This window comes from Amborella trichopoda, chromosome 2 (assembly GCF_054954075.1).
Source record: "Amborella trichopoda isolate Santa Cruz 75 chromosome 2, AtrichopodaSantaCruz75HAP2 v2.0, whole genome shotgun sequence".
Lineage (NCBI taxonomy): Eukaryota > Viridiplantae > Streptophyta > Magnoliopsida > Amborellales > Amborellaceae > Amborella > Amborella trichopoda.
The window spans coordinates 3,103,259-3,116,736 of record NC_142337.1 but is presented as its reverse complement, the minus strand read 5'-3'; the positions used below and the strand labels follow the sequence as shown (position 1 = coordinate 3,116,736).

The following is a 13,478-nucleotide window of genomic DNA, read 5'->3' as shown; positions in this document are numbered from 1 at the left end:
TTTCATTTGGTATTCGCTTTGTTGGTTTTCATCCTAGAAAGCTCTGGTTGAATGCTAGTTTATCATTAAAATTCTTTCGCGATAAATGCAGTAGTTTGTTGTTATGTTTTGTGGCAGCGAAACTAGTCTAAAATGTGATAAAATAAGATTTTTGCCTATTTGAAATGGTTGTCTTTGAAACTTTTAAATATCTATTTATTAAGTAACTGGAATGTATTTGCTCTTGAAGGATGCCTATGCATTGACACCTTTTATGAAGTCTCCAAGCACAATAAAGTATTCCTTGTATCTATTTACATATTTTTCTATTATATTAGATGGATGAAAATAGACCTTATTTAATAACAAATATAGTACATGGGTATTTTTTATTATATTAGATGGATGAAAATAAACCTTATTTAATAACAAATGTAATAGATGGGTTGTAGCAAGAAAATGTTATTTAAGATATATTGTTGACAGATCAGATCAATGAAATACATAATAAATAGTTAACCAGGTAATTTTTTATTTTCTCAATGCTAAACGGTGAAATTATTCAATGCTGAACGGTGAAATTATGAGCACTACATTTTATCAAACTGGGTTCTAGCTTCCCAGAATCTAAGGGTTATCCGCTCCTTTGGTTTCTAATGATGTAATCTTGTTCCACTAGTTTATTAATACGAACAGATAACTTTCTTAAAAAAAAAGGTTAGCACCATGGAGTTTCCTAGAAATTGCAGTGAAAGATATCAACTCCACCTTAGTTCTTTTAAACCTATCTTTTTAGACCAAATCAACTCCACCTTAGTTTTTAAAATTTTAAAGTTTTAAACATATCTTCTTAGACCAAAATGGATTTAATTCTGATTTTGTGGTGAGTCAAGATACTGTTATTTCTTGACTTACTAAGTATGGTTGGTGTATATGATGCAGATTTTTAGGAATGGTTGGTTGGTCTATATGACAAATTTTTAGGAAAGGATTTTAGGAAAGGTGGCGTGAGCTAGTTTTTCGTTTAAGGTTATTTTATTTTAAAGTTGCTTAAAAGATTTAGTTAGATTTAGTGAGAGATTTAAGGGGCATTTAATAGGAGAAAGAAAAAAGAGTTAGATATGTGGAAGATCATGATAAAGATTGAGAGATTGGGATGGAAAATAGGGAGAAGAGAGAAAATAAAGAAAAATTCATGAAAGTTAGAGATATGTCCTTTTTAAGTTATTTGTTTTGAAGTCTATTTAAAGGGAGAGTCAAATAAAGTTGATCTTGTGATAAGATCTTTTTGCGGTGAATTCCCTTATCGACTTTGTTTTGTTGGGTAGGTTCCTTTGGAGAACTTGTTTTTTTGGGTAGATTCTTTTGCAGACCATGAGAGAAGGTATATTCTCTTTATGATTTTTTTGTATATTCTCTCTATAATTTTTTTTATTTTATTTATATTATTCTGGACTTTCTCCCGATGATTTTCTTTATTTTATTTTTATTGTTAAAAATAGATAAGGTTGATAACTGGTCTCTCTAGAGAGGGGTAGAAAAGATTGATAAAAAGATACAGTATACATAGAGAGAAAAAGAGGGGTAAAAGAAAGTGGAAGCGGAAAGAGGTAGAAAGAAAAGAGAGGGTAAAAGAAAAAAAGAGGGATAAGAAAGAGGAGGAAAGAGGGAGAAAGAAACGAGAGTGGAAGAAGAGTTGAAGGTGGAAGTGGGAGGAGAGAGGATATGGCTTAAAATTTTTCTTTTGAAATCTCTCTTGGATCGACACATGCAAACAAAAATTACTTTACGTAAATTACTTTTGGCTTAATCTTGTTTCCATTCAAACGTAAATTACTTTTGGCTTAATCTTGTTTCCATTCAAACGTAAATTATTTTTGGCTTAATCTTGTTTTTACTTTTAACATTCTCCCAATTATTATTTCCTTTAATAAGATAATTTGTCCTTTTATTGTTAACCTTTGTCCATTCAAATGCCCATAGCTACTAATGGGAATGTTTCTATTTCATTTATTTTAATTATGTTGGGTAATCTTTTTTTTTTTTTTGGTGTTTCCATTAATTTTCCTTTTGTTATTAACCTTTAGCCACAAATTGGTAACGTTCCTAATCATTAATTTATTGTTTATTTTGGCTACCGCTTTTTTTTCTTTTGGGTAAACCCAATAATCTCTATCCATTTCTAATACTTATATATTCTTGTTTGGCTTATTTGGCAGGTTTACGTAGAGAAAAGACTAAGAAGGTGTCTTTATTTTGAATGAAGAGAGGAAAAACATGGTTAGAGTTTGCTTTGAGAGCTTTTGCTTTGTCAAACGGTAGAAAAACAAACAAATGAAAGTAAATAAAAGGATTAAGCTTCAATTTAGGGTTATTGAGAGGTTGCTTTTTCTTTGTCAAACTGTAGAAAAACAAACAAGCGAAAGTAAATAAAAAGGATTAAGTTTCAATTTTGAGGGAGTTAAAAAGTTTTTTCAGCCTTGTTATACAAGAATATCTCTTGGAATTACATGTCATTCCATGTCCTGAAGTTGATGAGTTCTTCAACTTCAATGATGCAACTGTCTTTTTACAACTCAAGCCCACAAAACTTTGTAAAAGTTGATGAGTTCTTCAACTTCAACGGGGCATCTACTGATTCCCCAAGGTCATAAGAGTTTATTAACTGTTAGATGGGTAGTTTTCCCACCAAAACTTGGTCTGATTTCTTCCTACAATTTACTCGACAAAACATATTTAGATTATGAGATCTCAACATACAACAATGGAACTGATAAGGTCAGCCTTCTGCTTGGATATCCCTACATATTCTAGTATTTTAAAACGACAAGGAGAACTAAGGTCAGTCATCTGCTTAGATATCTTCTTTTCCAACTTATAACTTATGTTAGAGGCATTTAATTCAGTATTTGCAAAACATTGACTTATGTTTAAAGGCATTTAGTTTCTGTTTATAGAGATTTTAGTATTCTTAAAACATTATGACTAAATGACATGTTAAAGGCGTTTAGTTTCTGGTTATACAGATTCTAGTATTGGTAAAACATTGGCGTTGTTTGTTGTTCGTTTATACAGATTCAGTATTGGTAAAACATTGGCGTTGTTTGTTGTTCGTTATACAGATTCTAGTATTGCTACAACATTATTAAAGTCAACAGTCTCAAAAAAAAGATTAGAAATTAATCGAATGTCATGACAAATAATAGGAAAAATGTGCCTCTAATTAGGAGACCTGGTTATAGCAACATGTCTTGGTCCCATTTTTATTTTTTATTAGGATAAGCCTTGGTCCCATTTTTTATTAGGATATTCAATTATTTGAATTTTATGGGAAAATATAGGGAAAGATATGCAAAATAAAGAATTCCTAATTAGGAGATTAGGAAAAGAAAAAATATAGGAAAAAATATGCAAAATAAAGAATTCCTACTTAAGGGATTTGGAAAATGAATGCGTAAATATATAAATATATCCCCACTAAAGAAAGAGTAAGCCCTTCTTTAATGACTAAAAATATAGTCCTCTAGAATAGGTGAATTGAAGCACCGACGATAAAACACACCATAAACATTATTGAATATACATCCCACTAAAATAGGTTGCTCCATGTCCTTACCATAGACATTCCCTTCTTCTCTTTAAGGGTTCGTGTGGTTCGTGTGTAAATATTTACACCAGTAAATTAACTAATTACTTACATATACATATATTTGCAATAAAATATTTGTATATACATTTTTTTTATCATGTTTGGTAGTACATTTAAAAAGTAATGGGTTTCGGTAGCGTTTGGTAGCACATTTAAAAAGTAATGAGTTTCGGTAGCCTTTGGTTGGTATGAAATATTTACACAAAACCTAGAATAGATATAAAGTATATATATATGTAATGTTATATAATATAGCATAATATAAAGTAATATATTATTTATATAAATTAATAAAATAAATATATAATATATAATATATAATATATAATATGTACTATTAATTTATATCTATATTATAAGGGTGCTGTTTGCATAGAGCCTAGGCTCTAAACAATCCAATTAGAGGCTACCTTCAAATAGTATCGAGGAATGTGGTTTCAATACTGGAAATCATTTTGTTAGTTTTAAAATATATTTTTATATTTATTTATAAAGTTTAAAACTTCAAAAATAGTGTAGATCGATGATATCTATGAAAACTTGAAAATCTTTAAAATTGAGGGTACACTATTTTCAAAACTTGAAATCTATTTTTTTCTCATATCCATGCATCTTGATGTTGAGATGATCAATTTGAGAATATTTGAGCATCAAAACAACCTCTTCTAGTGAAAGTTTTGAGGTAGGCTCGAATTTGATTGTTTAGAGCCTCGGCTCTATATAAAGTTTTCCCATATTATATTATTATATTACATAGATTATATTATATTATACATTTATACATATATATTTATATATTTATATTATAATAATATATATTATCTAATGTTATATAATATAATATGATATAAAATAAAATATTATTTGTATATTATATATTAATTCATTCATATATTCCATATATAAATTATATATTTATATATTACATATATTATTTATATATAAATAAAATATTATAATAATATATTATATTGTAAATAGCGAATAGTCAATAGATCCACGTGTGAAAACAAATGCAGGAAGAATATAACCCCACCTCAATAGGAATGGTTTTATTTTACCATGAATTACATCATTTCATAAGTTTTTAACATGGCATTTTATTTCCCACGGAATATTTGCACGCGAACCAAATGCACCCTAAATAAAAAAATTATAAGATTGACACGTCAAATTTTATTTAGACCAAAAAAAAAAAAGGTTTTATAGGTGCCCACCTTATACAAACATGGGAACTAGGCCTAGTGGCAGCCCGACGATGCCCTGATTAGGTACTAGGCCCAGGAATGCGCCGGGCCTGCCTTGCCTCGCGTCAAATCAAGCCCAATCCCAGTTATTAATTTAGTGGCCTAGCTTGAATTTAATTTTTAAGGTACTATAAAATTAAATATTTATCAGATGGATGGTCCTTGCTTGGTCCTTCCCTGAGCGACTGAGTGTTGTTAACTTGAAGTTCAATTTTTTTTTATATAGGTATCATGAGCGAGGAACAGAAAGGCTATGAACACGATGAATAGTGATTAGCATGCACTGGCCATTAAGACCCCAAATTATTAAGTATATATTCTTTTAATTCTAAAATATATAAATTTTACTGTTCCCAATAATTTTTACTGTTCCCAATTTTACTCGCATGCGAGTAAAAAGAAATTTTTATGGACAAACCTAGAATAAGTTTTGGTATTAAAGCCTGGGCAATAGTGTTGGATATTTTAAGGTGATGTTCAAATTTTTTGAGGCTTTTGTTTTTTTGGGAAAGCGTTCTATGCTTCCTCTACAATATAAAATTTATATATTTCCCCTTAATCAACTCTCTATTTTGAATGGAGGGCTAAGATTGTCCCAATCACAATGTCACGTCTTTACACTGTTTTATTTTTAATTTTTTTTCTATAAACTATTATGACACCCAATTTTGATCGTCCAATCCTCTATTAAACTCGAAAAATATAAAGCAAAATATTTTTAATAAAATGAAATGGCCAAAATACCCTTAAAAGTATGTCGGATTTAAGATCAAAATTAGACGGTTGGATGGTAGGGGAAGCATAGATCTTCTATGCTGTAGGGAAAGTATAGAAACCTTTCTCTTTTTTTTGCATTCTTATTTGGGCAAGCTTTCTATGCTTCCCCTACAGCATAGAGGTTCTATCCTCCTCCTCCCCCTTATCCAACCCTCCATTCTGAATGAAGGGTTAAGATTGCCCAATCACAATGTCACGTCTCTACACTATTTTATTTTTATTTTTTTTTCTATATACAATTTTGACACCAAATTTTGGACCTCCATTCCTCTATTAAACTCACACTAATGAAAAATATATTAAAAAAATATTTTTAATAAAATAAAATGACCGAAATACCCCTAAAAGTTTTAAGGGGTATTTTGGTCATTATATTTAATCAAAAAATTATTATATTTTTTATAGGTACACTCCAATGAGAAAATGGCACATACTAAATTTCATATTCATACAATTTGTATAAAACAAACTAACATAAAATACTTTGAGACGTCAGATCTAAGATCAAACGATGAGTGGCTCTCGTGATCAAAATTAGACGGCTGGATGCTAGGGGAGGATAGAACTTCTATGCTGTAGGGGAAGCATAGAAACCTCTCCCTTCTTATTTTACCTTCAGTTCGAAATCTAATTTTTGAATCGCCTTAAACACAAACAGTTTAGTGTTTCTTTTTTATTTTCTTTTTCCTTTTTTTTTTTTTTTGTGCGTTTTGAGTGACTCGAAAGTTGCACTTTTAATCCAAGGGTAAAATGGGAAAACAACTCAAAAAATAGGACGTCACAATAAAATATCCAAAAGTATATACCATTCTTTTTTATTGAATTTGTTTGTGCATAAATTTCTCAAACAAATATACTAAGGAAACCTAAAGATATGCATGTACTACAAGCTAAGAAAAATATGAATTAAATGAAAAAAAAAAAAATGCAAAAGTACGAAGTCTCATAAATTAGAAATCGTGCTTTCAGATGTCTTTTAACAAGCAAGAGGCACGTGCCGCGCACTCTTTATTATATTATGATTTTATGATTACATTCAAGATTGCAAGAATACATAGAAACTACTTTCTAAATAATAAAAGGAAAAAAAGTCTAAATAATACGTTAACATTGTATTATAGAAGTAAGGTAGGAAAAGTAATTCAATTGTTATAAAACCTTCCAATTAATCATCTTAACCTTGAGATATATGGATGTAAAAAAATAAAAAAAAGATTTTCACATCTAGGAAATAGTGCATCTTGCAATGTTATAGTTGGACCCCCCATTCTCAAAATTTTCAAGTGTTCATATCTTTGATCAATTTACAATATTTTAGAAGGTTTAAATTTCATAATTAGATATAAAAATAAATATTCAGTCTATCACAAAGATTAGATTTCTAGTCCTAAAAAACATATTTCACTACCATTTAGAATTATACCTTACTTTGAGGGTTTAAGGTGTCAACCTTATACAAACCACCCATAACAAAATCTTTAAATTTATGGGATAGGAATTAGCTTGATTTATGACAGAAGATATTATCGAGGATAGAATATTTCTTGATACAAACTATTGCCAAAATATTTACTTCTCAAGTTTGGATAAAGATAAGATATTTCTTAAAGGGAGAGTTTCAATTTGCAATTAGATTTCAAGAAGGGGTTTTGAATTGGATTAGGAGGTGGGTGTCCTTCCTCCCTAACCATGTCACATTATATATTTGCTAGCTTTGATCAAATAAATAAGCTAGTATGTATATAGCCTAAACAATAAAATAGCCACTCCCACCATGTAGCCCATTCAAATGATCTCTTTCTTACAAAAGTCTATTACAATTTTGCATATTATAAGAAAAGGGATTGTATACAATTAAATCATTACTTTGTCACAAACACTTCTCCTTCGATACAAAAATAGGAAGGTTTAGATGTAAACCCCTAGCCACCAGATATTCCCATTAAAGGTGATTGTGAATTTTTTGTAGCCAAAGCGACAAATTGATTATGAACTCTCTCTTTTGTAAAAAAAAAAAAAGTTGTTTCATTGAGAAGTGATTGATGATTTCTTATCGATGAATGGACATTGCGATGGATCGAGAACACGACATAATCCCATTAGATTGACCTCAATAGCAGGTCCCAGTCTCTTCACCACCATCCATCGTCTTCACCACCATCCATCCATTATCTGGACTGTGAGTTGTAATGGACTATGGATTTGCTTTGTTTTGAATTTTGTATATTATATTTATCTCGGAGCATGCATAGTATTTGTTGGAGCCTACTAAATGCTTACTCCATTGGGATAAAGACTGACTTGGAAATATTTTCTCAAAATGAAATTTTGAATTCTTCAATGTATTAAGACATTAATTTTTTCCAGGCTGCTATAGAGAGCTCATACTTTTGTCTTTTTTTCCTTTTTTTTTTTTTTTTTTTTTTTTTTTTTTTGAGGTTGGTATTTATGTTGACCTGATGACATTTTAACTTCCTTGATGTTGGTTTTTATGTCGAGGACATTACATCCATAAAGATTTGAGGCCCTAAAAGTACTCCTAGACTGGGATTAACCATAGGAAATGAATATGCCTCGGCGAATGTATATAGTAACTGGGCTATCCATATTTTGTTTGCTTTTTCGTATGAAAGGAGTATTTATTGGTGGACAGGGATTTTTGTTATTGTCAAAATCTCGTGATGTCTACAATAAATACTGCGATATATTTATAATTTTTCTTCAACCTTGTAAGCCATTATATTTTTAATTTTTCAATTTTTTGCTTTTTTAGTTCTTAGTGGAAGCACCTAGACCGCATCTTTCCCTTCTACAATTAAATATCCAAAATGCAATAGTTCATAAGGAGTCGTAGTGCTGGTCAATATTGCATGAGGAATGATAGCTCGTATATGGGTCTGAAGTCTTTTCTCAGGTGGTTAAGAACTTAGCTCGAGCTCAGGACTAAGCTCATGCCCGTGAGTAACTCAAGCGAGTTCAAGTAGACTTGTGAAAGTATTGTATGAACATAAAAAGGGCTTAATATATATCTTATAATAAGAAGAACTCAAAAATCATCATAAAAACCTCAGCCAATTGTTCGAACTTTATGAGCATTGCCACTCTTCTAAGCTATTGTAACTTTGATAGTTCTTATGTGTTATTGGAGTCTTTTATGAGCTCTGCCATTCTGCATACCTATTCTAACTTGTGCAATCTTCAATGCCCAGAGTGATGATATCACAAACCATGAGTGGTTGTCTTGCTTCATGGAAGATGCCTACTTTAGGTCCTCAGAGTCCCTTGCTAAAGTACAGGATAGCACTTCATTAAAGCAAGAACAAGTAACAAGCTCCATGTTAGATAAAAGGGTGGAGATTTGGAGACATCCCTGCACCCCATTAATGCAAGAAAAAGTAAAAGGCTCCATGTCAGATAAAGAAGTGGAGAAAGAACAAGTAATAGGCTCCATGTTAAATATAGAAGTGGAGAAAGAAGAAGTAAGAGGCTCCATGTTAGATAACGAAGTGAAGATTTGGATACAGCCCAGCACCCCATTAAAGCAAGAACAAGTAAGAGGATTCATGTTAGATAAAAAATTGGAGATTTGGAGCTCAGACAATGAGCCCACCTCAGTTCTTGATGCAAAATTTTCCGACAATTCTCCTCCCCATGAAAACACTTCGAGAGATATGGAGATTTGGAGAGCAGACAATGAACCCACCTCAGTTCTTGATGCAAAATTTTCCGACGATAAGGCCCATGAAAACACTATGAGAGATATGGATCTAGAAGACAACCTCAGCTCCATGACTGATCCAAGCTATTCAGAGCCTACCCATCACAAGACGCTTGGAGTGAAGGATACAAACATCATCACCACCTTCAACTTTGAGAAAGAAATTTCAGAAATGGCCTGTGAAAAGTCTCTGAGATTGATGAGAGGAGGTGATAGCTTCTCCATTGTGCTTGAAGCAAACCCTATCGATATCCAACCTACAAGCCAATTCACAGATAAAAATTCTGAATCGCCGGATTACAAGACCGTGAATTTGAAGTCCACAGATAGCAATGACATCTGGGATTTTCACATTCCCTTTGTAAAGACTTTGCGATCAATTGCTCGAGATGATAATTCTTACAATATGTTTGACATTAACACCCCATATACAAAACGACTTAGAAGTAGTCGGAAACCAAGAAAATTTTGGCATCTGCTTGATGCAAACACTTCAAAGAAGCAACGTCAATTCAGAGACAGACTCAATAAACTCTCAATATCTCAAATTATGATTTCGGGGGAGTCATCAAGATTTGTAAGGAGATGCATGCATTGCTTCACAGAGAAGACCCCTCAGTGGAGGAAGGGGCCTCAAGGGCCAAAGACTCTTTGCAATGCGTGTGGTGTTCGGTACATGTCTGGTAGGCTCCTACCTGAATACCGACCAGGAGATAGTCCTACTTTTGTTCCTTCCCAACATTCCAATTCCCATAGAAAGGTGATCCAGATGAGGCAAAGAAGGGGAATACATTAGATGACGATGACAACGACGACGATGATGACAAACGAAAATGATCATTGTTGATTTAGTAGGATCTTTAATTTCAATAGCTTGGTATCATTCCTTTGTGGTTAGCAATAGGAAAGAACTATAGAGAGGAAACACTAGCATGTTCACGATTTCTTTCATAGGTAGAGTTCACATAAAGTTGCAACCTTACTTGTAGAATTAAGGTTGCACTTATCTACACTTTCGATTTTGGTGAGACAATGTAGATCTGGTATATCTATTTTAGATAATAGCAAATAATTAACCTATTTTTTAACCTAAACAAATGTGTTAAATCATGCTATTTTTAAACCCAATCATTTTTCTCTCTTCACTTATATACCCCAAACTTCTATCTTTCTCTCACCTCCATGAAGCCCTACTCTCTCTCTCTCTCTCTCTAGAAGTTTGGGAGAATGACTTTTAAAAAATATATGTCTTTTTAGATTTGTTTGGCCTAAAAAAACAGGCTTAAATTAGCTCAAGGGGTTAGAAGAAAAAAAATCTACGAGTTTTATGCTCCAAGATATATTTTAAAACCTTAGGTCTATTGGGAAATGAAATATAAAAATACGAGGTATGAAGATATTTTCCCAATTTAAAAATGAGTAATTAATGTATTGACAAAAAAAAAAAATGAAATAGGCCAATTATGAGCAAAAATTGTAGGGAAGGTTGGTCAACCCACATTTTTTATTTTTTTCAAAATTGCCCCTCTGTCCGAGGATGTCATCCTTTAACTACTTTTTATTTTTAATTATTTAGTTTTTTCATTAGTAGTGTTCAATTCCAAAGCAATCCGAGGATGGGAACCTAGAATTGCTCTCTGGATTGAGCCAGGTGAGCCTTGCTATTGAAAGAACTTAAAAAAAAAAAAAAGCGGTTCAATGATGGCTGAGCCTTACTATTGAAAGAACTAAAAAAAAACACGGTTCGATGATGGCATCCTTAAAAAAACACATGTTGACTGACCATCTGTATAATATTTGTTCAAAATTGGCCGATTTCATAGATTTGTTTTCTTCTTCTTCTTTTTTTTGTGTCAGTACATAAATTACTCATTAGGGAAACAACTTTTTAACGGTCAAGGGTGAGTTCTGGCTCTGACTTAGAAGGTGAGAGGCGGCTCAATTTGGGCCGTCCAATCCTCAACACCACCCCTGCATGCTCACCCAAATTTGGCTTTAGAGCTGAATTTGAAGTCAAGCCCATGTGGCCCACTGGACAGACTGGACCGGTTGTCCGACAGATAGAGCTGCCGACCAGAGCCTTCTCCGGCCTAATGGAAGCTCTAAAATGGAATTTACACAGAATAGGTCAAAATGGGCATTTGGCCGGTCAAACTATCTCGATCACCAATTTTACTAGTTCTATATGGTTTTGGAAAAGTTTAATTTGATTACATTTTTTTAAATTTTTTTTTAACTTTGTGACACATTCTAGGTTGTCATATTTTACCTGTGACAGATAGATGTGACAGATAGAGGTGATTGCAACTTTATTCTTATAATATAATCCCTAGAGTAATACCTTCAACTCCAATAAATAAAAATAAAATAATAAAATGCGAACGATGAAATTATAAATTCCCAATTTACCTTGACTAATATCAATGACTTGGATATGATGTGCAGGTGCATATAGATGAGAATCAAAAATTCCATATAGTGATGATCCTTGTAAATATTTTCACCACACAAAGACTGAAGTTCATGACTTGTCGTCTTCACCATATTCATACAAGGAAAATTGTTTCCCGCGGGCTGGACCGCGTGGCTACATATGCGGACAAAAAAGTGTAAGGCACCCATCTTAAAGATGGATGCAAGTAGGTGTTCTATCTAAATGGAAACTAATGGTTCAAATGTTTTTTTACTAAAATTATTATTTTTAATTTTCAAAATTTATTTATTTTTTCATATTCATGATCTCCATGTTAGAGATTACATGTCCTTATAAATTAAGTCAAAAAAACTATCTCAAAAATAAATTTATTAATAGGCCCGCATTTCTACAAATACGGGCTTGGCTGCATAGAAATTGGGTCCTTCATACAATAGATAGAAGGCTAACGCCACGATGATGATGATTAATACAAGGGTGCGGTTTGTATAGAGCCGAGGCTCTAAACAATCAAATTAGAGCCCACCTTAAAATAGTATCAAGAAATATGGTTTCAATACTGGAAAGTTTTGTGATAGCTTTAAATTATATTTTCATCTTTATTTATAAAATTTGAAGCTTTAAAAATAGTGTAGATCGAGCAGATCTATGAAAACTTGAAAAACTTGAAAATTGACATTGCAAAAATTAGCTACAAGATCACTATTTCCAAAACTTAAAATCCATTCTTTTCCTCATGTCGATGCATCTTGATGTTGAGATGATCAATTTGATGATATTTTGGCATCAAAACAACCTCTTCTAGTGAAAGTTTTGAGGCAGACTCTAATTTGATTGTTTAGAGCCTAGGCTCCATATAAACTTTTCCCTTAATACAATAGGTTGGGTAACGACTTCAATGCTCACTTGGAGCGAATGAAAGAATAAAAATAAAAAAAAATGGAAATGTATACTATGAGACCATTTATTTTTTATATGAGAATCTCACAATTATTATTGACTATTTGATGTGAAATCAGGTTGTTGGGGATGTGCCAATGATTGGGCACAAGTTCAAAATAAAATTTGTCGAATGTTGTGTTACGATGACATTAATAGGTTTTCAGTATGTTATATGGATACTTGTGCTAAAAATTTCAATTCTAAAATAAATTTTCAAAGACAATTTATCGTACATCATTTAGATAGGTATGTTGACACTTCAGCATACATTATAAAGTACTTTTTATTGGAAGATTTTAACAATAAAGATTAATAAGAAGTGTCTGACTTTTTTAGAATTTTCAAAAGGACACGCTTTCTATGAGTCCATGTAGAAATGAGTGACCTCTTAAAAATATATTTTTGAGATGGAGTTTTGGACTTAATTTTTAAGAGCGAGTAATCTCTAACATGGAGATCATGAATATGAAAAAATAAATAAATTGTGAAAATTATAATAGTTATTCTATTAACAAAATATTTGGACCATTTGTTTCAATTATTTTTAAATGGACCACCTATTTGCATCCATCTTTAAGATGAATGCTTTATACCTTAGGGACTGCAAATGTAGAAATGCGGTCCCCGTTGCATGAAACAATTTTCCTTTTCGAAAAAGAAGTGTCTGAAGTTTGGTATGCTCTCTCGAATCACATGATTATTTTTTAAAAGGGAATTCAGATTTTGCCTTTT

General features: G+C 31.9%; 1 protein-coding gene across 1 annotated transcript in view; it reads left to right on the top strand.

Moving 5' to 3' along the window:
* The window catches only part of LOC110007401 (uncharacterized), a 31,792-nt gene extending 21,368 nt beyond the window's left edge, over positions 1 to 10,424 (top strand). The window contains exons 6-7 of the mRNA XM_088857587.1: positions 2,221 to 2,259; positions 8,862 to 10,424. Of these exons, the coding sequence (XP_088713713.1) occupies positions 2,221 to 2,259; positions 8,862 to 10,166 (1,344 nt within the window). The 3' untranslated portion in view covers positions 10,167 to 10,424. The remainder of the gene's footprint in view (positions 1 to 2,220; positions 2,260 to 8,861) is intronic.
* The last annotated feature ends 3,054 nt before the right edge of the window (positions 10,425 to 13,478 follow it).